This window comes from Lagopus muta, chromosome 10, assembly GCF_023343835.1.
Source record: "Lagopus muta isolate bLagMut1 chromosome 10, bLagMut1 primary, whole genome shotgun sequence".
Classification (NCBI taxonomy): domain Eukaryota; kingdom Metazoa; phylum Chordata; class Aves; order Galliformes; family Phasianidae; genus Lagopus; species Lagopus muta.
In genome coordinates, this window is record NC_064442.1 from 14,010,798 (window position 1) to 14,035,994 (window position 25,197).

Consider the following 25,197-nt stretch of genomic DNA (forward strand, 5'->3'; position numbering starts at 1 on the left):
GCAATAATTACTTTGTATAAAGGAGCTGACTTTTTGTTCTGTTACTTCCTCGAGTAGAGAGCACACTGGTGGAATAAAACTGTCAGAGAAAACTTCTGAAATTATGCCAACATTTTCCCTCATGATTTAAGGCAGCCGGTTTCCCATAAGTTATTTAAATTCTAATAAAAATGTCATAATACACAGTTTTGTGCTAACACAGTCTTTTCACTTAAAGTGTCATAAAGTTCCACTGCAGAGATGCAAGGGAAACAACTGCAGTCTAAGAGCTCCATCAAAGATGTCTCTATGTGACTCAGCTGAATACAAGGGCAATTGATCAAGCTATGCAAGACATTTTATGAGTGACATCTCTGTGCCACTGCCAGGTAAGTTAAGACCGTATCTGTAATAATGCATTCTAAATTAATATTTATGAAGTTCTGCTGAAATATAATACGAAGTATATTATACCTAAAGCAACATAAACCCATCTGAGCTTTTAATAATTTTCCTATACAACCACAGAATATCAGTGTACCGAAAGTAAATACAATCCTACAGTGTTCGAAGGAAAAATTCCTCACATAAAGTCAATATAAAATTCCTTCAGGAAGAGATAAGTCATCATAACCCTGCTTTTCCACTTATGTCAAACACCTACTCCATACAAATCTCAAAAAGAGAATAAACAAACTATGCAGTAGTTCTTCAGGAATTTTTTTTCAGTTAAAAAAAAAAAAGTTATCTTAAAGGTAAATAGTCCTTTATTTGTCATTACCTCAGAATTTGAGCATCTCAACTACATCCTTGCAGCATTTGTGAAAAGGCCTTCTGGGAATTACATTTTCTGTTCTATACAATATTAAACATTTCCACTTACACCCATTAAAAATTGGAATGTTGGAAATATTTCACTTTCTATATAGTGGAAAACTTAAAAAAACACTCTTGCACAGAATTCCAACAAGCTGGCAGCATGGCTCAAGATCCCAGATGCCATGGGAGCCTGCCAGTGCCCACCTGCATGGTTCAGTGACAGAGCATGTTCCAAACAGACTCAACTCACTCCTGTAGAACACTGGATTTCCATTAAATTAGGATTCTGCACCTAAAAAGCCTTCTGCTGGAAAATGGAATGACTCACACAACTCAAAATTAGTATCACCATCATTAATATGCTATAGGAACTAAATGGAAGTATTTACCCCATCATGGCAGAGCTAGGGACTGGTCCTGGACCTCTTACCTCACCTCTGCTCTTCAACCACAACACCACTATTTTTGTGTAGCTCTCCGTGGTGAAAGTTGTACCTTAACTTCTCTGCCTATTTTTCCCCTACTTCTTACTGCACTGCAGCCAAATCACCATCTTGTTTGACAGGTTTTGTCACCAGAGCATTTAAGCAGTCATGGTTACCAAGTGCCAGCAGACTGAGCTGCACTGGTGCAATCTGGACAGTGGGAAGTGCAGAACAGCAGAGGTAAGGAGCTGTCATGGTCAGCAGGGCCTTCTCCCCTGCACTTCCCCTAAGGATATCACATTAAGGGTGAATGCTTATCAGTAAGCTACCATTCATTGTACATCTTACAAAAATTATTTGGAATTATATAAAATTGATTTTTTGAAGGGTCACTTTCTGTTAATACTATCCAAGTAGGCTTGAACATCCTGAACTCTGAAAATTTCCTTGTGAGCACTCACTCCTCAGGCAGCCCTCAGTGTGAAGTTAATTTCCAAATACATTCACACACATCCAGACATTCATGAAGAGCCAGCGACTTGGCAGTGTTTGAGAGAATCAGTAACAAGAAGTGTTCAGTAAATAAATGTTCCATTGGAGTTGTTTCCTTTGTTCTGGTGACAAACACCACAAACAAGCTGGCATTCAAACCCTACTTCACTCACACGCCCATATAATTCTCTTCCCTCTAATGCAGGAGGAAATAACGAAGATTTACTCATCACTCCTTCATTTTGGAGGTACAGAGGCTACGCTGGGAGAAGTTCAGTGCCTAACAAATAGCTTACATTCTCAGTAAGATCAGGCATTACTGTTTTGTGCACCAAGGACAGATGCTTACTGCTTGTTTGCTGCAGCTGTACACCCCAAGGTGAGCATGGGCAAAGTGTATATGCAAGGTGCTGAGGAGAGGAAGCCACTTCTACGACGAGAGAATAGGTTTAATGGCCTGCCTAAACACTTGAATAAATAGAAGCACTTCCTCTGTTCTCCCTAGATCCCTAAGTTTAACTCTTATGAATCAAACTGTCAGTCATGTAAAATGAGTTTAGCTATTAATGAAAAAACAATAAACGTACAATAATGAGGAAATGACCTAATGGACCAAAGCAGATTGACTTAATTCGTTATTAATTAACTGCCTTTAGGAGAGACTGTAGAAGGAGTGGCTAAACACCGGGATAACTGTTAACAGGATATTTTCCTCTCCATCAGTGAGATTTTCTGTTTTGATTTGTTCTGGAAAAGAGCTGAAAAAGAGAGAAAAGGAGACTGTTCTCTGCACGCTGTCAGGGCCTCTGGTACTTGTCACTGCTGATAAATTAAATTAAAGTCCATGTACAGAAGCATTTAATCAGGAAGAACAAGCAAACAAAATGAAACACTATCAGCCTTGTTTTGCCCTCACCCTGGCCTTTAGAAGACAAACCGTTCTTAGCAATTTCTTTTTCCTAGTCATATTAATTACCACATCTACAGAGAAAAATAACCTGAACAGCAGTTATAGCTTCTTTGAGGGAACAGAAATTCTGTTAAACAAAGAACATCACTGTGCCTACTGTTTCATTGCCCAGGAAGAGCTACTTCATCTCCAATTGCTCTTTCTTACTAAAAATCTCACACATATTTACAATGATTTCTTCATAATTGCACTTACACACGCAACCATGGCAATGATGAGCAACGATGAAGCAACGGTACGCTCGCTTATTTTCTTCTCTTCCTCTTTGAAGACTTCTGTTCAAACAACTGTTTCCAGAGTTAACATGAAAATATTTTTACTTATGTTCCCCTACTACCAATAAAAAACAGGCAGTGGTCAGACCACTCCTCACACTGACCTGCATGTTTCATCTCTAATTCAAAAGCTTGCAGCCCTCTTCTCTCCATCCTGCTTGTCATCCCTAACAAGATTTCTCAACAAACCTTCCTTCATCACTGAGGCTGTGACTGGTACTTTCCTCCACCTCATTTCTAATTTCTTTACCTATCTCCTGTTGCTTTCTGAAAAGGGCTCATTCCTGGAAACCTTTATGTTACTTTTTTAGGTCAGGCAGAATGTTGTCCAACTTTGTGCCTTGATGCAGTAATGTGCGAAATAAACACAGGGAAATGCAATATATCAAAAAGAATCACTAATCCCATGCAAAAGCTTATCACAGGGTAGTAAGAATCCCTAGAGTATTTCAAAGCAATGTCTAAGTGTTGGATATAATCATAATGAATGGTTTATTAGTAAAAACAGAATTCAGGCACCAGCCACTGAGAAATCTGTATATCACTTAAATGCATGTGAGCAAACTCAGCACTGACAACTTACCAAATTAATGCCCACTATGTAGGTTTATTGTTTCTTCCCTTCAAAAAACAGAAGCAGACTTTCCAAAGCAACAATATGTAACAAGAACTATACTGAGAAAGCAACCCATCCATGCTTTCCCTTTCAGAAAAACACACAGACTTTCTTGCCATTAGTTCTCTTCAATGAAATGCTCTAGACTCAATTAGCAGACTTTATTCTTAAATAAAAAAATATGTAAAAATTACTACACTCATAGCCAAAAAGACATTCATCTGTCTTGTTTAGGTTATGCTTTTGTTATCCTGATCATATTCTGTTGCTACCATCTCTGCTCTGCAGGCAGGATTTCTAGCAGGCAGAAGAACCACACGTTCCCTCATGTAGGCTCCTGAGTTAGCGACTGAGACCACTCTTGAATGCCCTGCTTCTAATACCCAGCAGGGGCTTGTTGAATTCTCTGACACTATGTTAGAATAGCAGCCCCAGCAAGACACAGATATTAGGAAAAGATACATTGGAAATGCTCAGATATTGACAGAAACTGAATTTTTTCATTTTCCATCATTTTTTCATGATGGAAATTGCTTGTGGGGAGAAATACTAAAACTTCACTTGCCTCCCACACACAATGGGAGATTGCCCCAGAGCTTAGAGCTACACCCAGCCGAACATTTTTTGAATGAAGTAATAACACAATGAGTTTTATTTAAAAATTAACACAGAACAGATTTTCTCTCCAGAAAGCTAGGAAGCCAAAAATCAGAGCATGTGGAGCTTGGATGCTGATGCAGTACCATAAAAAGATACTGGTGTGATAAAGGCTACTGGTAGCTGGCTCCAATGCTACTTAGAGCAGGAATAGCACTCCCAGAATTTTAGCCTTATTTTATGGGCCTGAGAAGTAAGATGCTGCATAATATGGCCTATCCCAATCCCATTTCTCCATTATTTGTATGGAAAAAAAATTCAGTGTTTCTGTGACTTAGTTTCTCCCTCTATCGATTTGGAATTGCCTACACTGGTAGGTTTAACGACTGCTTAAAATGGTTTCAGGTAATTACAATATTGCACATCTACTTTTAGTATTCAAAAATACACTTTTAAATTAAGTTAATTAATAATACTCATAAAATTCACAAAAAACAATGCGCATCTTAACTTCTTGACTACATGAAAATTTAGAATACCAGGGGAAACTAACAGTTGTCTAAAAAATTAAACATAAGAAATACAGACTTACGTTTGTGTTGCAGAGTTTATATTGCTTGTAGGTGCCAACACATACAATAGCTGCAGCCCTTTGAGGCTGGGGCTGACCCTGGACCATCAGGTGTGATGCAGACCCATGAAGAGTTGAGTCACTGCTATGAAACAAGTTCTGAGATACAGGAAATGAAGATGACTGATAAACTGAAGGTCCCAGGACCTGGTGACCAGCCTGAGGCCCACCTTCTTCTTGATAAAGGTTCCCATGTTGGAGCGAAGGGCTGGCTGGCTGGCTGTAAGTATTTATGAGACTTGGACTCTGATGAAATACGTTGTTCCTTGATGACTGACGCTGCCTTCGAAGTTTCTGAGGCTGCTGACCAGTATCAGTTTGTAAAGGTAAAATGTATGGCACTTTTCCATATCCATATTTTCCCGGACCAATAGGATTTCTATTTCTGCTTCTAAAATCAGAGAGAGAAAGAATGGTTATTAATTCATAAGTGAAGCTTTTAGATACTCATAATTTGCCACTTGTCTAAATTTTCAGTGCAAGGCAATAGTGGAAGGACAATGTTGTTCTTTTCAACCCTGGTACTCTCCTTGAAGATGGAAATTCTCAGAATCTTCTAAAATTCATAACCATGTTCTTGAAGAGCTTGGGATACATAACAGCACGGAATCCCTGCTGTGAACCTGGGTAACAACAGGGGAGATTTTGAATTCAGTATAGCAGAGATCATTAAACATTTGCATACATTTAGAAGGCCTCCTGTGATTCTGCTTCAACTGCTACTCAAGAGATAGAAACAGGGTGAGGAACATCAAAATATTATTAGAAGACCACTGGGAAAATCAACAAATATTCTTTCTACAGTACAGTTTACTTTTTCTCAATCTTTAGCCAGTAGATTTGAATTGTACCTCTTAGAAATCCAAGAACCAGGCACTGAGTCAGGAGGACACAGGGGTCCAAGGAGTGAGATTCACTCATAATGAGTATTTAATGGACAACCTCAGATTCAGGACATGGAATCAGCATCGCAAAGGGATGCTGTCTGATCATGTGCATGTCCCATCCCTGGGTACTGAGCCATAAGCCTGCCAGGAGCACTGGCCAGCAGCGGGTGCTCACTGAGAGGCAGCTCCAAACACCCACAGAAACAAAGGACTCAGTCTAAAAACTCAGCTCCAACCTACGAGCTAAAAAGCACAAAATGAATAACACGTTTGAAGCATACAACTCAAAAGGGTTAATCCTGGAATTTTATCTGCAAGCAATAGGCCCATTTGCATTTATTTTCCTTGCCATCCCGCACAGCATCACGTCAGGACTTGATCTCTACTGCTGCAGTCTGAAGAAGTAAGTTGGCAAAAATATCCCTTCCAGTAGAGAGCAATGTGTGAATACAGATGTTCTGAGTAACCTTTGCAGCTCAGCATAGGAGACACTCTTAAAATAGAAAAAAGAAAAAAAAAAGTCTTTTTCCTTCCATCCATAAAACATATTTACATATATTTAATATGTATAAAATAACAGACTTGAACTGCAATGAAAACCAAAGGCACTAAATTGACATACTTTCCAGAAACTGAAATGTTACAGATGTCAGCCAGCCAACAGATCAAAGACTTTTCTTTAGGTTTGTTTTTTCTTGTGTTTGTTTTCTTCCTCACTCTTAGGTTCTCCCAAGACCTTTGTTACATGGAAACCATGGAAGTCACTTAACATTCTAGCTTTATGGCCGCGTGGGGCTTTTAATCAATCTTCCTGGCTCAAGGATGTGTGAACAAGAGTGCTGATTTACCCTGGCAGATAAGCAGACAACACTCTTGAGCTGTTTATAGCAGTTAATCTGCTCTATGACCATGATGGTCATTGTTGAGGTAGGTTTTTGATGGTTTCAGCTGAGAAAAGCAATACAGTGCTTTATAGCATTAGGGGAGGAAAAAGTAAGTGTTCTTTAAGAGGACAGGAGAGGAAATAAAGAGAATTATGAACGGCAATTAGTTCAGAAGTTGAGGCTAAAGTGAACTGGATTTAAACAACCACTATGTGGTGTGTGGTTTGTGCATAGCTCTTTTAATAGCCAAATCATTTGATTTCTCAATTTTAACTTAGCATCTCTTTTCCAGGTAAAACAAATTTTAAACAAAAGTCATCCTTCCTTCACATCCTAGGCATGTTTTGGCAATTTGGAAAAACTATGGAATTATAGTTCTCAGGAAGCATCTTAGACTTTGGAGCAAACTGGCTCATCTTGGGAAACAGATACAAGTCCTTACACTTCCCCTAGTCTCTAATGAAACTGACCAAAAGCAGTTTCTTGACTGCAATTTTGCGCCACTGCCTTCAAAGTGTGGATACAGGCTGGCAAGTCCATTGCAATTCGTTTTTAAAATGTATGATCTGCTGTCAGGTTGCTTGCATTTGGCATCAGGAAGAGAAAGCAGAGAATAACAGAGCAGTAAGCGATTTTCAGACCAGAGGAATGGTAGGAATACGCCTCTGTCTCAGCCATCTAAATGCCAAATTCTTTACAGCTATGAACACTTCCACAGAGGAGCAGCAAGGCACATCGCCTGACCTGCCTGGAGGAACTGCTGCTCACAAACCAGGAGAGGTCAAGCAAGAGGGCAAAAATGAGACTGATGTTTGACTGGTAACCTCCAGTTCAGGGTCATGAATGAGAACTGAAAATAACTGAAGGATATGCAAGAAATGACAAGCAAACTAGGACTCTTCAGCATGGAAAAAGACAAAAGGGCAAACAGCAGTCTTAAATACAGCATTAGCATACTAGCTGAAAGGTTAAACCCATGGCTGAGAGCAGAAAATGACCAAAAGCTGCTGAAATCTCATTGAATTAACTGCAAACATTTGAAAAAATTGATTTTGAGGGATTTCTCATTGAATGGCCGATGTTCAACAACTCTTAGAACTGAAAGCAGTAACAATGTTCTCACTGCTAATTCCTATTTCATCTTGGCTTTTTTTTTTTTTAAACACTACAACATGGGAATTTTGCTGAAGTCTCCACAAGTTTACTCTGCTCAGGTTGTGCAGGAAGTAAGGTCTGGAATTTTTGTTGGAATACAGTTTTCATGAAATGGAAGGTTAACTTCTTGTAGCTGGGAACTTCAAGTTTCTTTCAATGCACAAACTGCTGGAAACAACGTGGAACACTCAATCTCTAATTATTAACATCTTTATCAGTATGTATGCATTCATTTAAACCACTACTGCCTGGATGGAAACTAGTCGGAGCTCTGTGTTTTGCCTTAAAGCACCTTTCATTCACACTTGGCAACATCCTTAAAAACTGGGAATGAAGTTTGTTGCAATGTAATTAAGAACACTGTAAAAATAGCATGGTGGTAATTAGCTTTTATATTCCTTGGGGAGTGTCAGGTAGAATTTATGATGTCATGCAGTAACAGGGAGGGAACGTTTAGTAGTTCCATAAACGAGGAGAGAACAATGGGGAGAGGGCATTCAGGGGGTAGGAAAGAGGAGGAAAAATCAGACAGTGGCTATCATTAGCTTAATAATTAGAATTAAACTAACTTTCTTGACACTGTTTGGTTTATGCTAATTCAACTCAGCTCTGATCTATCTGTGGGAGATGGAACTAAGTCAAACCCTGACAGCTTACTGGCTGTTTTGAGTTGACAGTTGCATTTTGCTTACCTTCTTCTCATAACCCACATTACACACTCCTCACCACAACGTGGTTTGGAAGCCCCTCTTCATGGTTTTGTTCTTTTTGTTTGTTTGCATCACAACATAAGTCACAAGTGGGTCAAGAAGATAGCAGCACTCCCCTAAACCTATGCATGTCCAAGTATGCTAAAAACCAACAGGCTTATCTTTCTCAGTGTAGCAGCGGATGTTGCCACAGGAGCAATGTTAAATTTACCAATCACATCTGTTGACAAAATCACAATTTGTCAACATCTCTCACACAAACAATCAGAAAGCCCACTATGAGAAAGACCTAAGCATTAAACAACTCTGACAAAGCTTTTAATGTAGAAAAACAAAGAGGGAAATTATGCCACTAAGAACAGAATTGTCATCTAAAGCCAAATTACTGCTTAATAGAAAATATATGCTGAAAAGTGAGCAGCAGCACTAAGTGTTTCATGTCAAACTTAGCCAGTAGACATCTCTGATCTATTATATTCATCTCAAGTAGAGGCATAACAGCTGTTTACTGCAGATCTGGCAATCTTCTTGGGCAGAATTCCCACATACACACCTCCCTGATAGTTCAGACAAACCGTTTAGCAGTTTGATAACCAAAATGATGAATACCTTTAAACTTAAGCCAACCTAAATATAAGCTTGAATTTAAAAATACATTTGCCCAGACAAGTACAAGAAATCAGTCTTTGAGCTGTTAGTGTAGGATTATAGGAAACATATCTCACAATAGTTATTGTTAGCTGGTATTCTTGTCTGTTAACAATCCCTCTCGTGTTAGGGACAAGTCAGCTGACTTCACCAAGAACTCAGCCCTCACAGCACCAAAAAGGAAGTTTCCTTTTCCAACTGTAGCTCTGAGCATACCTGCCGCTCAACAGGCAAATAACCACATTATCATCGCTTCTGAGTTTAGGAACTAAGAACAACGCTTTGAACCTCAAGTGTTCTCGAGGTTCACTAAGAAAGAAGTACTTACGGAGCCAGTGGGCAGGCAGGTTATCTGTACTGAACGGAAACCCTCTTTGATCCAAGGACACACAGCATCTTTAAAATGCACAAGCAAGATTACTGATTTCCTTGCACCTGCTCTCCAAACTGCCCTTCACAAAGCCTCTCTCCCAAACAAATACCTTCTCATTTTTCCCCTTTTTCATCACTTCCTTCCTTCTTACATTTATCCCATAGTTCTCTATGCAGAGGTTCCCTGGCTCACTTCTACCTGCAGCATAACTTGTTTTCTTTCTCTTCTGATATCAGAGTGAATAAAGAATGCATTTTACATTAACTTTGCAGCACTTCCTTCCACTTGCCTATCAAAATACTTCTCTTGTAAATGAAAAACTACAAGTTTGAACATTAGCAAAAGCTCTTACTGATAACATCATAGAAGACGTGACCTCTGGTTGAAACAATGTCTTAAAATGAACCCGAAGGGGCTGCAATTCCTGCATTTTCAGATACCAACCTCTCACTCAATAATAATTCATGGAATAAGGTAAAGTTCTTGAAACTTCCCTAAGGTAACATCCTTGAGCCACTAGTTTCACTAGAGATGAGGAAAAACTGCACAGCAGCTACAGGTACAGTGATTTAAATGTTCTTAAGCACACAGTAAGGCTTACTTTAAAAAGGCTGTCCACCACGTATTTTTGGCTGCCTTACATCACTGGCTTATCCTGGTCATAACTGCCATCAAGTTTATACCTCATAGCATTTTAGCAGATTCCCTCACAACTATCATTTTTAATGAAAAGGAATGACAAACTGGTCCTGGGAAATGTATTTCCATCTGCTCAGAAGGGAGAGCTCTCAACAGCCAGGTTGATGCACATCAAACCACGCTCTGTGTCACCTCTCAGTACAGCACTACGGCCGTGTGCAGTTCTGCATTCCAGATACTCACTTTTCACCCGCTTTAAATCAATCTGGAGAAAATCACTTAAACATGAATGAAAGAAGCAAGCCCTTTGACTTTGCTTTATGTTATGAAAACGCATGCCTATCTGCTTACTGACCTGGAAAACAGCCCTAAAGTGGTGAGCGGTTAACTTTGCCAAATGTTTGGTCACAAGAGAGTTAAATCATCCCCATCGGGAATCTATCAGACACTGGAAAGCAGAGCCATCATCTCCAAATTTTTTTGCAACATTACACCAAATTATTCACATTTCATCAACACATTTTGTCACAATTCAAATGGTGTAGGCATTCCTTTCACAATGATTTTCACTATCAAGGTAACTAAAACAATGTAACTAAATAATTTGTTTTACATTCTTTGTAACTTCAGTAACCACAAAGTGATTTCTGGATATTTGCTATTGCCGAGCCCTCCACAGAATTCCCCAAACCAAGTTGGTTTTTCCTGGTACAATACAGATAATTTAAAAGGTTATTAGGTAAACTGTATCTTGGATTAATACATGGCAGATGCACACTGTCTACCATAAATTAATTCTTCCACCCACAGAGATCTTTGCTAATACTCCAGTTCAGCACAGAAGCGATGCACTCAGTGCAGTCACCCTACGCTGCCTTTTGCTGATCTCCCAGCCAGTGCTGCATAATCTCAGCTGTGTTTCCATGCTGCAACAGAGCTAGTTCTGCCCCTTAACTCTGAGGTCTGATTGAATAATGAAGCCATGTAATTAGCAGGTTATGCAGCTGAAATCTGACACAAGTGACTACATAACCCTGTTGAGATGTGTTATAACAACCACAGGAGCTCTGCTGCACTTCCATCCCCTTCTGAGCACTCAGTCATTCACTGCAGAAATGTATTGTCATGTCTTTGAGAGTATACATGTAGTGGCCCCACTTCTCCACCTCTCCTCCAGTCATCCCACTTCAGGAAAGGATGAAACACACATAAGAAGAAATTTTCCAGGGTGGCTTGCAGTTACAGTCTCATGTTAGGTTTTTACCTTCAGTAATCCCATTCAAAGTGTGCTCACAGTACCATAATAAAAATTGATACTCATTAATAATAAAGGAAGATGCAGAGCTTACCAGGGCATTAACACTCAGACAATGGGACAGCACAAAGCCAATCTGAGGCCAGAAGGACTTCAGTTAGCTATTCATTCTGCCAGGAAGTTCCTCTCAGGGAGGTTTTTATCACCATTAGATGCTTTGGAATTTTATTTAGAAGGAAAATAAACATCTCTCTCATACAGTTTTAAATTCTCTCAAGTGCTACCAAAAAGAATTCTTTGATTATCACTGCTGATATGAGATTTTTCTTAAAATTTCTTCTCAGGAATAGATCAAATCCATCGACTCTCTGTCTTCCCTTACACGCTTTTATAATAGTGTTATGCTTGGGCTACAGTGCACCGTGTTTTCTTCCCATTAGGAAAATAACAAAAGGAGGGATGGCTAAGTACTCGAGCAGAGGTTTCTATTCCAAATATGAAAAAAGAAAAAAAAGAAAAAAAAAAAAATGTCCACATCAATGAGTAGAAAGCCTGAGGACTTGAGAAAACACTGCCTGCCTCCTACCTGACTGTCTACATCTGTCCCCCTCTACAAATTGGAGCCAACTGGAACAGATCACAAAAACTACATCAGATCATGCAGCTAATGATGCTTGGATTGGTTGAGGAAACAACAACTGAATTGTCCCTTTAGAGGCTAATTTTCAACCTGACAACTGAATAAGGCATATTTGCCTGGTCAAAAAGAGGCAAAAGAAATATCTTACTAAAGGAAGCTCTGTTTTAGATGTTTAAAGGCATTTAATGATACACTCTTCCTTCCCATTGCTCACAGACCCAGAAATGCACACTGACTCTATACAGGGCACAGCCTAGCACAGGAGACATTCACGTCAGCTGCTGGCAGCAGAACAAAGAATACAGAGCTATGGCCATGTGAGAAGTTGATGATTTTGGGAGTATTTCCTCACTGCAAATTTTTCCTCTCATTCCTCTTCCAAATATAAAAAGAGCTTTAGGGAAATCCTTTCCTTATTAATATATTTCTTTAAACATACACTATTTATGTAAGCCTGCTTTACCTATTTCATTATTCTGGTGATAAATGTAGTTTTTCCTTTCTGCTAGTACAAGCCACGCGTGCCGGTGTGAAACCCAGCACAAAGCACCCTGAGTGCTTACAGATGTGGATGCAAAGTTCTGTCTATCCATAATGACAGTCCACTTGCAGGGAAAGTAAAGGTGGCAACTGTAAACACCAGCTGAGACTGCTGAAAAACAAAATAAGAGGAAGCAAGTCCAGTTACCTCTTATTGGTCTAATCCAAGTATTTTTAATGCTGCTTAGCAGCTGACAGTTCAGTCTGTCCTGGGAGGGTGTGGGACGGATGACTGGGGGAGAGCAGCACACAGCACAGGTCCCGCCTAGAGCCAAGCAGTCAGTATGCACGTGGAAAGAAGACAAAACCACAGTTCTATCACCAAAATAGAGACTGGGAAATGCAATACTTTAGAAGTACTAAAACTGAGCCCATGGATGATATTTCCTTTCAAGATGCATTTTCTCTCTTAAAACATTTGCTATCCTTTGGCATGTCCTTATTACTTTTCCATATGTGCCTCTTTTTAAAGATGTCAAAATGCAGTTGTATTTTCACATTATCTTCTCGTTCTCATTTGTTCTTATAGTACAGTATGCTCCACACATTTTATCTCGATGAAGTATAAACAAGACTTTGCTAATGGGAACCCAACACGTCCAGGCTGAGAAGAGCTCCCTCTTTTTGTGTTACCACCCTCATCCTGTAACTAGAATTTCCTAACACATTTCACTTATGCAAGAACTCAATTTACAGCACAATGATGACAAGGAGAGCACGTGAACTTCAGAAATCATGCTCCTAATTGCAGGTACCTCACATGTGAGCTTTAGGGAGCCCTGGCTGCTAGCCTAACAAGCATAAATGAACTAGCTATCAAAAGCTGTATATGTCCTTCTTCATAGACAAGGTACTTTACAGTTTATCATACATGAATTATATTTTGAATTTTACTAAATAAATGGAACTGTTCTTCACCTGGAAACAGGCAGATAACTTTTCCACTTGTTGCTGAATGGCACACATACATTTGGCCGCTCTGAAGGACTGCTATTGCTGTTAAAATGTGTTTGTCTTGGAAGCAATCCCATTTCATCTTACCACACCATCAAATGTGAGCTTATCTCAGTCACAAATGCTCATCCCTCTTCTATTATTTTATGAAAATCTCCTAAAATGATAACTTCATATGAAAGTCCAAAACAGTAAATAGGAACATCCCAAAAAGTTTCCCCTCAGTGTACACACTGTGAAAGCACAGATTTTATTTTCAATAGCCTGACATCATTTTCCATTATTACCCATTCAGTGAACACTGAACACTGTTCTACAGTATAAAAGCCATATCTAGAATAACTTAATGTTTCAAAATCCATTTTCTATTATACCACTAGGACCAGTAATTGCCTTTGTGAGGAAGGATTATCCTTGGGACTTTGTAAATTAAGAAGAGGTTTGTCATTTTAATAATTTTATTTTCAAGAAAAATCTTTGTTCTCATTCTGTTTTTACAGTCACCACCAAAGAATCTGAAAGTTATGCAACACAGCAGAATTAAAGCCACCAGGGACCCTCCTAATACAAGATGGAAATAACCTATTACGCAAATAAGATTAAAACGCTGACCTTAAATCCACGGTCTTTTGCCAAGGGGCAGTGAAAGGGCAGTGGGGGTGGAAGTCTACTGTGGTACAGAAGCTTGCACTGTGCTTAGGAAAGTACAAGAATTTTCAAAACCAAAGACCTCCATCGTACAGTAAAGTGGAGTCATAGCACATACTACAATCATTTCAGTATTTCATATTGCAAGGCAAAGAAATAACATCGCTTCACTTCTGCAAGCAGAAAAAATTGCTTTCTGCTCCTCGCCCTCATTTTCCAGCCATAACTGTTGCAGTTATTTCAAACTGTTCCAGTCTCTCCTGGCCTGCAGAGGCCACCAGAGCCGCAAGGGAGAGCCCAACACAGGAGCCCTAGCTGTGCCAGCAGCCTGGCAGCAGGTCTGCTGCAGAGGCCAGGCCAGCTGGGATTTCCTTGGATACTGGAAGCGCCAAGGGCTGGAGCAAACTGGCTTTGAATGACTTTGAGCCGATGGTGCAAGGCCAAGCTTCCAACGTGAGTAATAACTCAGCTATGTACTACAACCTGTATCTGCTACACTGCACAGCTGAGAACAGAAGTCCATTATGCTAAATGGTTCAGTAGGAAAACAGAAAAAAATAAAATACGACTTTTGTCTCAATTCAGTCCTGTTAATACCGCCCAGAGAAGCCTACCTCTGGCACCCATTGTGCTTTCATAAGAAGATCAATAGCATTACAATCAGCAATATTACAGTTACACTCAGAACTTCTAGGCCATCCATCTGCACCGGTTTGAAAGCAAGAAAGAAAAAGTGAATAAAGGAAATGGCTAACACGTAGGACGAACAACATCTGAACATCTGGTCCCACTCTGAAATTTTTCTTTATTGAGACAAACAGAAGGAAAAGAGCTTAATTTCTAATTTCAAATATTCTTGCAAGGGCTGAGGATGTCTATATCATCAGAAGTAAGAGAGTGATGCTGTCCTATTTGAGGCAGGCTGGAACACTGCCTCAGGGTTATGTTTCCTTTCTTGGCCTGGGCCAGTCAGATATCTTTAAAAAGGGGAAAGGAATTATGGTTGACTGCTTCACCTAACAGTCTTAAAGAAGAATATAGGAAAAAAAGAGACATAAAAAATGAAAAAATCTAACAAAAAAAATCACCCCATGTGTTTTCCAAAAGAGGGCTGAGAGGAGAATAACCAGAGAACTCCCACCTGCTGGAACACATAATCTGAGGGAAGAAATACAGAATACATAACTTTTGGGAACATCCCCTCCCACAGGATCTTCCATGCCTGCTCTCCTCAATTTCCAAAATGGAAATGCATCTGTCCTCTTTTCACTGATAGATAGGAAGATAAAAGCTAACAGTTTTAGCCATAGCAAATGCCAGACTGGTTTCTAATAAGTGTTTTTCCAGAAAGGAGAGGTTGTTGAAAATAATTGTAACAGCACAGTTCCATCTAGCCTTAAAAGCTGAACAGCAAATAGTGCAAAACTGATACACACAATGTTTAAAATAATTTATGTGTTTAAAAAATCCATCTTTTTTTTTTTGTTTGTTCCAGACAGGAAATTTTGCTAAAAGCTAGAAAACAAAAGAAGGGAAAAGAGAAAATATGAAGTGCATAAATAAAACTCTGAAAAAAAAGGGAATAAAAGGAAAACAAATCCAGTTTTGATCAGAAAAAGTGAAAAGACGGTACTCATTCTTCACCAAAAGTTTCATAAATATTTTTTTCAATCAATTGATACCAGAATGACCATTGAAATCAAGATTCCAAGCTGTTACTTGTTAAGATTGTTCTCATTATGGAGAAGACGGGAACATCAAAAAAAAGATAAAAATATCACAGTAAATTATGAAGCAAATTTCAAAGGTGAATAAAATCTGCCCAGGGCAGTTACAGAACTATTATGACTGTACTTTCTTGGGTATCATCACCTCAGAAATAATGCCTTCCACAGAAGACAGTACACATTATTAAAGATTAAAGCTGGCTTTTACCATCTATTAAAAAATACTGGTTCTTGTCGGATAGGCCATTCTTCAGGTATATCACTCATAGCAAGAATAAAACACGTGCATAGACACTGTACCTCTTTTCTGCCTTGGGGTGATGCCTCTGGGACTGAGAGTGCCGGCTGCCTCTGGGAGCTCCTCGGCTCATGTGGCTGTTGTTATGGCCTTCAGAAGCAGCAGAAGCCCGCAGGCCGGCCCGGAGCTGCTCTTCATTCCTGTGAAGCGGCACAGATGTACGGATGGCAGAAATGACGTGGCCTGGGTAAGCAGACAGTGAGTCCTGATGGCGGGAGCTCTGGTGAGCAAGAGTTCTCTCCGAGGCCGCATATGGCCGCCCCGGCCTCTGGTAGCCCCTTTCACGGTAGTACGCCGGGAGGCACGGCCTCGTTTGCTCCATCACACCGCCGCTGCAGCTCCTGGAACAGGCAGACCAGGGGCCCCAGCTGCCCCACATGCCTGGGATTCCCGCACCGCTATCTTCAGATGCATCTCTTTGCTCTTCTATCCTCTGGGGAACCTGTAGATACAACAGATTGACAAGAGCTCACACTACAATACAAAGGTGATGAAGGTGATGCTAAAGTCCTTTTCTAAGCCATTCACTCCGAAGTCACACAGTGGAACTGAACTACTGTGTGACTTGAGTTATGCATCAGCTGCCTATTCTTCTAGCTCCGGTCTACAGCTATCACCCACTTGGATGAAAAGTTGTTTGGTTTTGGACTAGCTGGATTGAAACAGATTCTTTTTAGTCCTCAGCATTGGAAAACACTGCATGAAGCTTGGAAACTGAAAACCGTTACACTATTAACTTCTGGTGACAACTCAGGTAACAAATACTGACTGCTCTCTCCCATTCTGACATCTGAACAATGGAAATTGCTGCTGGAAATCTCAAACTGCAATAATATTTCAGGAAGTGCCACCTCATGAAACTTTTTAGGAAAACTAAAACGTAAGAGAATAAACCGATTGCCAATCAGCCAAAAATGCTGCAATAGTTAACTCTTAAACCACTCCCATTCCACCTCTGATATTAATGCTCTTTCAAGAATACTTCAAGGAAAATATTTATTTAGCAAGGTAAGTACACCCCTACATTCACAGAAATTCCTATCAAATTCAATACAAAGACAGACAAGACAAATTGCTCGTCTCAAGTGTTCTACTTAGCCATGCTCACCATGCAGCAGCATAGGGAAAGGGAAACAAAGAAAAGCCCCCAAAAGAAGAGCTTTTTGTTCTGGATACAGGAATGAACTATTAGGAATAAGAATAGAGCCAGGCTCTTTCCAGTGGTGCCCAGAGCCAGGGCAAGGGGCAATGGGATCAAAGTGGAACACAGGAGGTTCCGTCTGCACACCAGAAAGCATTTCTGTGCTGTGCGGGTGACAGAGCAGGGCACAGGTTGCCCAGATGCTGTGGAGTCCTCTCCTTGGAGATCTCCAAAAGCTTCCTGGGCACAGGCCTGGGCACCCTGCTATAGGTGGCCCTGCTGGGGCAGGAGTGGGACCAGATGCACCAAGAACTCCTGACAGCCTCAGTCATTTTGCATTAAATGCACAGTTCTGTTGTTTCCCTTCTCCAGCTGGTTGAATCACAAGTATTGAAAGCAGGCTTCAAAAGTGTGATTCTCAAGATTACTAAAGTGTAGAGCATTCCCTTAAATGAGCATCCTTCGGCAGTTTACTTATATTCCAAATCTTTGTGCCAAAAAGCACACATACCCATCATTTCAATTATCAGACAAAAAAAAGCACTAACCACAGCTAACTATACAGCCCTACTCAAGTGTTTAACTATCTCAAAATAACCTCTGGAAAATCAGCCATTTCTCTCTGTATGTCACTTCTCCCTGCATTGAAGAACGACCTCCTAAATATATAACTTCCATTAATAATTTTGGCTCAAACACTGCTGCACAGTACTAGAAGATTAACATCTACATACTTGGCCTGCAGGCACAGATAACACGTGAAGGCTCTACCTGAAGTGCCAGCCTGCACAAACTACTGATAAGCAAGCTATAAACATGGCAGGCTTGGGTGGAATGTGGTTTGCTGAATGCGCCATTATCATAAGCAAAGCCAAGGCAGTGAGGGTTTGTGGTGCTGCTGTGTAGGAGTCAGTTGCGGTCTACATAATCTGAAACATTTCCCCACTCTGAGGTTGCTCTCACTCTTTCATCACCAACCACAGAAAAAACTGCATTTAATTATAACTTGTGAATAATATAAAGCATCTGCATTAGTGTGATATGTTCTCTATTTCACCAATATTATATGAAAACAGAAGCAGATGTCTCTGTATTTAATTTATGTTTTTCCGTGGGTACCCCACTTGGCACGAGTCTTTTAAATCCAATAGCCTGTACAACCTAGTAACCACATAATGTCAAGATTATGAATAACATGCAACAAGGGCCTGGTTTCTGGCTGTTATATTTGCATTTATATCCAATAGCAGAACATCGTTGGCTCACAATATAACCAACTAGAAAAGCTTAGTTTCTTCCGTTTATGATTTTGTCACTGAATATTCACAGTTTATATGTACATTACATATTAATAAAGCTGTAATACAAATACAGCATAAAACCAATAGCCCGGTGCTTCCAGACAAGTCATGTTTCTCTTCTCACAATAAGTCTTCCAAACAGTTTAAATCAGACAAACAAAAAAACAAAAACAAAAACAAAACCTGTTTATTTTCTCTTAGCAGCAAATTGTTCTATAACATTTATGACAAGGAACAGTGGGTTTAAATTTCAGCAGTGGTGCTCCAAATTGGATAGCAGGAAGAACTTCTTAGCAGAAAGGCAAATGAAGCATAGAACCTGAGCAGACCCTGGTACCCTGCATTGGAGGCCAGCCCAAACCTCCAGCAGGAACAACCAAGCCACAGCCGCTCCAGCCCGGCCTCACAGGTCACTTCCTGTGCTTTGGTCCTCTGATTAGCAGGTTACATTGCAGCCGGTAATGAATTCTCACACTGCCCTAGGGTATAGCCAAGAAATTACAGGTAGCTAAGGGAGACAGCTAAAGTATTCCAGAATACTTCAGAAGTACCACAGCCTGAGATTGCTGACTCTTAAATCCACTCTCCCTTTAAAAACAACCCACTGAACAGCACAGCTTCTGAAGAGTTTAAGCCCTTGCTGTGACAAGTGAGGGTAAAAGTGAAATTTCTTTGCAGAGTTAAATCACAAAAGCAAATTCTTTAAAAGAAACACAAACTGCAATAGGGAGAAAAAAATTACGTTGTCTCATTGACTTTCCTGTAGCTCCTGTGGTTCCTTCTTCAGGTGACCTAATAGTCATTCCAACTGCAAGCGCCATCAGAAAGATGTCTGTTGACTACAAGTTAATCAGCCACCAGGGATTTCGCTCTATTAATTCAATGTATTTTTCCCCTTATTTTCATGCCATTATTACAGTCCTTTCTTTCCTGTACATTCTTCAATCATTTGGTAGGACAATGTTTCTAAGTAGAAGTAGTAACTGTCACTGGGTACAGCAGTGAAGAACTTAAACAACCTTTAAGGTATGCAAACGCTTGCAATTTCTACGTTTGCACTAACTCCTATCAATTAAATCTCTTTAATTTAGAAATTATCACCATAAAGATCATTGCACAATGAAAACCCAAACTTTACAAACATACACATGCTTGCAGCAGTGCGATATGATGAAGAGCCCTGGCACAGGGTGTCAGCCCTGCTTCTGTATTTCTAGGAACTGCCTTGGTCATTAACCTGCATGACAGGAAACCAGAATTCTAACATAAAGAAGAGGCATTACACGTGCAGTAGTCACACTGAACATCAATGCCTCATCCAGCAAACCAGCGCATTGTTTAGTTTCAGATTAGGTGATCCCCAACATCCCTAACTATGTTTTTCCCCTAACATCCACTAATTTGAAAAATTTGGAGCTCATTTCATACAGCAGGATTGCTACTGATGCAGTCACTGATGCCCCATTCCAGCACACCACTAAAACATGTGTCTGATCTGAATGTGAATAAGCCCACTGGAGGAAAAAAGAAGTTAGGTATATACCTACACACACCACTAGATACAATCAGATGGGCTGATCCTGTTCTACTGTTTAATATCCCAACACTTAAAACATGGAGACTGAAAATTCTGATGATTGCTCTTTCTTTCTAAAAGCTTTTCAAGTAAAGGTTTTATTATGGTATCTATAGAACAGCGAGGATCGCACATCCGTGACAATCATGGAAAAGAAAGGTAAGCCACATGACTGCAGACACTGAGGCTTTGTAAAACTTGATAGGCAACACAAACCTCGTGGCCAAAAAGAGATCTTAGATTTTATATTAAGCTATCCTTTGCCACTCAATATTCTCTAGAGCAGCCACCACCATTATCTTCCTTGACTTTCTCCATCTCCATCCAGAAAGGGTCCAGCTCTTCTCTAGTTTTAGTCAGCGTTGCCCTCCTTGCTTTTAAGCCTCATTTTCTGCATAACCCATAAAACCCCTCCTTTACTTGGGCTGTCCAGGCCTCTATTCTACTCTCATTCAAATTGCCTTTAAAGATCTATTTAGCCCTTTTGCTGTGTTTCCAACACAGAACTTCTAATGATTAAAGAAAAGTAGGAATTGTCAATTGTTGCCTTTCTCCTAATGGTCAGTCTCTTAAGCTGCAAATCCAGAGGACCAGAATTCACCTTTTGTTTTCCTCTGTGAGGAACATGAACTGTAATAGTGACAAATACATCATTTGAATAATACAATCTCAGCTTTGATAACATTCCTCTTTATGAAAATGATAATCCTGCACTGCTGTACTGTCCTTCAAGACTACAGAATCTTTACAGAAAAAAATGTATCTCCTCCAATATGAATCAGTATCAGAGTAAAATTTGATCCTGTGCATTTTTCTGAGTTGATTTTAATTCATCATCTTACAGTGATGTCACAACCATAGAAGGAAGGGATCATCTGAACTCAGTCTGAAGTTTATTACCCAAAGTCAAAGTAATTGTATCCAGAGGGACATTTTGTCAGCTGATCAGAACACCAATGGTATTCACTCAGTAAACTCATGCCCATGTGCTGGATGCAAGGCAGAATTAATAGAAGCCAGTATGCCTTTTTTAAAAATACATGCAAATTATCTATCTTACTTGCCTTGACCTTTGCTTCTCAGAGCAAAGAGCCCTAATTCTGCAAATATTCCTCTGAGTTGAAGCATTTTGGAGTTGTCCCTTCCGGAGATCCTCTTCATATACCTGTTAACCCATGCTGTGACACCAAACCATTGCCATCATTATTATATGCTGGTATAACAGTACGTTATTTTTCAATATTTGTTACTAAAAAATCTGCATGTCATATTCAGGATGAGATGAATACACTACTCTTCACAAATATTTACAGCTCATTCTATCACTGATGGTCTTTCACAAAAGAAAATAAAGTCTCTGTCCTTTTAAAAATCTCAGGAGTGTAAAAACAAAAGCAGGCTGACTTATAGAAACTAGAACTGAAATACAGTTCAGAGCAAAGCATGCCAAATTTTGAATGGACTGAGGAAATTATAGTTTAGATTTAGAGCCTATTCAAGTGTAACATTATAGTATTTCCCTGCCAGCATTGTAAACACATCTATGGAACTGGTTTAATTCTTTCACCAGTCTAAGCATCTTAAAGGAATATTTCTTCAACATTAGTTCAGCTGCTTTCCAATACAGACCATTCCTATACAGCCTCGATAATTTCCCAGCAGAAAGTCTTTACGGTCCACTTTATAGTCATTCATTTGGAATAGCAATATTTTAAATGCTTTTTACAAGAAACACGTGCAACACTGGTGGTTTGATAAAAAATTATCTACCAAAAAAACCCCAAAACCTGTAGTTAACAACTTCTCAGATCTCTCCAGGCTGGCAGAAAAATGGAGCAGAGGCCAAACAAAATATGACACAATGAGTATATGTCCGCCTAGTTAGTGAGCTCTGCTATTTTAATCTTTCACTGCATTTTGGAAACCTTTAATCAAAGATGTAGTAAACCGTTTGAATTTTGCAGTAAGTGTAAATACTACCAGCTTAAATGATTTGGGTTTCTGCTCTTTGTATAAAAACTCTGTCTGAACATCTGTGCCTGTGAAGATTAAAGGGCTAAAAAACCTGGAAATAGAAGACCTTTGTATTCACAAATCACTGAGGAGAGTTACAATGCCTGCAAAGCTTAGCTGGCCCCTCAACCAACTTAGACCACATCTGAAGAGACTTTAACATTATTTAAATAATCTAGAAAGTAAACAGCTCTGAACAAACTCAGAACAGTTTGTGTGCCAGAGTTTGAAGCTTCCTCCAAGTTTGGATAACTTTTTTCACACCAAGACCACCCCCACTGCATTCCACGAGCTTACTGTTCTGGGGCAGAGGGTTCTTTCTTGCTGTGAGACCAGTAAGTACCTGCAGGCTAACAGATAGATCACTCCTCCCTTCCAGTAGCTGCATATAATGACCCCTTATCTGCACTGGGATTGCTTCTGGTTTACAGTAACAAAGATGATAAGCATCAGGACTTCACTATACCAGAGATGTGGCTTCTTTATTTTAATAAGCTATTTCCTCATCACTGATTATCACATGTGATCTAAGTCACTCACTGCACTACAAGCTCAGGTCAATCATCTTTAGCTGTGACAAAGCTATCACCACTCTACTGTACTTCTACAACTTACAAAATTCTTTGGGATCCAAACGTGGTACAGACATGGACTTACGTACCCAGTGAGTGACATAACACCTCCCAGGGACTCTCAGTGAGTCATCTGCCCAATGCTGCAGAAGTGGACAAGCTGCCATTAAATAGAAAGCAGTATCTCCGAGCAGAAGAATTAATCTGAGAATCCATAAAGCTTCTCATCTTCATCATTGCTCTCTAAAGCCGGTGACAACACCAGCATTAAATATCGCCCTGACACAAAATTTAAAAATATGAGGCACTGATCTATCACCTTGCACGTTCACCTGCTCTGAAATCCAACTGAAGAAAAGTCCCTTTCATTTTTCCCAAAGAAACAGAACAAGCTCTAAGACCCCAATGCTCCAGCTTTAAGGAACCTGTGCTTTTAAGGAAAAAACTATTTTTCAGAGTTCAATTGTGAAGCAGGTTAAAAATAATGAAACCATTGCCCTTGGTTTTTCTAAGAGTATACTTGCACAAAATAATGTATCCTTGTTCTGCCTCCCTCTCCAGCAGGAAGAATGCCATTACCTAAGCATTTTAACTCACAAGGAGAAGGGCAGGGAATTAGTAACGACTCAGGAGATAGCAGGAAACTTCTTTCAGCTGTTGTTCAAAGACACTCTGTTGCATTACAAGGCTAAATTTAAAGGAAACTTTTGTACAGTCTAAATCACCTCCTGTTTCCTAATAATCACTAGTTAGAACATGAATGCCATTAGCTAGAAAGGCTTTATTTTACTCAGGGTTCAATGAGCCTGAGAGCATGTATATCTATACAGCTAATGTTAAGCATTATATATATGTGCTGAAGGCATATGGATATGTTGTCCTGTAAATAAATACAAGAGAAATACAAACTACACCTCAGAATTATGGAGCTGGTGTGAACAAAATATACCAGTAACAATAACTCAACAGTTATCTTACGAACAAACCAAATTACAAAGAAATGAGAGGCACAAGCAAACACTTGTTAAGCAGCACGCACACAGCAGCCGCACACGCCAGCATGCATAGCTGCCCTAGCAAAACCCTATGCAGTGCATGCAGCCCAGCAGGACAGAACCACAGAAATGCTGTGGGCTTTGCATGGGTTGGCTGGCAGCTTGCAAGGCTATAGATTTCACTCTGTGAACCTCATGATGGAGCTTCACCCTACCTGAGTTTCAAGGAAAAATCACACACAGCATTCTGTTAGCATGCTCCCACTTCTCAGGACAGGTAAAAACAAGGTGGTGAGCAGCTGTGGTGGAGATCCCATGGCAATCCTTAGAACCAAGAGGCATTAGCTCTGCTGTCTTGGCCAAAATCCAAGCTTAAATATTAAGCACTTTGTCTAACTCCAGTTTCCCCTAGTGTTTCAAGGATATAGCAGACTAACTTCATGCTTCACGTTTTACTTTATTATAGTGCATTCAGAAATATTAGGCAGCTGTATCCTTTTCAGGTAGCAGAATGGTGACTTTTATAGGGTGTAGGAGACTAAAAGAAACAAAAGACATTAAGAAACACTGCCATTCACTGTCACTATAACAATATAAAAGCAGGTGTAGGATCACATATATAGAATTTCCTATATGAATCTTAAAATTGATATAGTTATCAGAATTAATAAACAACTTCCTATCTGAAATAACATACAGTGTTATCAGCCACCCTACATACTCTCCCTCTATGTTCACACTTGATCTTCATTTTCCCACCAGAAGGAACCATCCCTAATACCTTAAGCCTTTGCAGCAGTGCAGTGTAATGGAACCAGTAAGTGAATTGCCATGGAAAACAAAGATGAAAGAAAGAAGGATAAGAAGAAATAAACAACCTATTTATTGGATTCTTCAGACAGAGGAAGTGAGACCAAAATTAGCATCCTCGCTTTCACCCCTCAAAGTACGATGGCCAATGAATCCAAGAACCTGCTGGAGTTCCTTTAAGTGTCTCATTTTACTTGTCACAGATAAAAACGTTCATAGGAAAAGCTTCAGGGAGGTACATGATTGCCCAGAAAAAGGCCTATGCAGCCATACAAATGTAGATGTTAAGCAGTTTTAGAACTCTACATAGGGGCACAGGAAAAGGCAAGCAGAAGAGAGACATTATTTTTCATTATCTTTTATTGTCCTGAAGCAAAGGGAAAGCAGATATCCACTGTCAGTTAAGGGAACAGTGATTTAAGAGAAGCTCTGATAAGTTCCTGAGCCTTGTATTCTGCCACTTCAACTAACGTAGTACCATTATGTGGTGGATTTAAGAAAAAAGAAAACTGACTGAGATGACTCGTAGGGCAAGTAACACGAATGCTTACTGAGAATAAACAAAACGTATCAACCCCTAAGCCTCCAAACAAAATGGATAAACTGAAGCACTCCAAAAACTGAGGA

General features: G+C 39.8%; 1 protein-coding gene across 8 annotated transcripts in view; it reads right to left on the reverse strand.

Moving 5' to 3' along the window:
• Positions 1-25,197, reverse strand: part of THSD4 (thrombospondin type 1 domain containing 4) — a 286,352-nt gene that overhangs the window by 204,170 nt on the left and 56,985 nt on the right. For all 8 annotated transcript variants that reach the window (XM_048955750.1, XM_048955751.1, XM_048955755.1 and 5 more), the window contains 2 exons: positions 16,165-16,604; positions 4,766-5,195 (listed from right to left, as the gene is read on the reverse strand). In XM_048955750.1, coding sequence (XP_048811707.1) covers positions 4,766-5,195; positions 16,165-16,604 — 870 coding nt within the window. The remainder of the gene's footprint in view (positions 1-4,765; positions 5,196-16,164; positions 16,605-25,197) is intronic.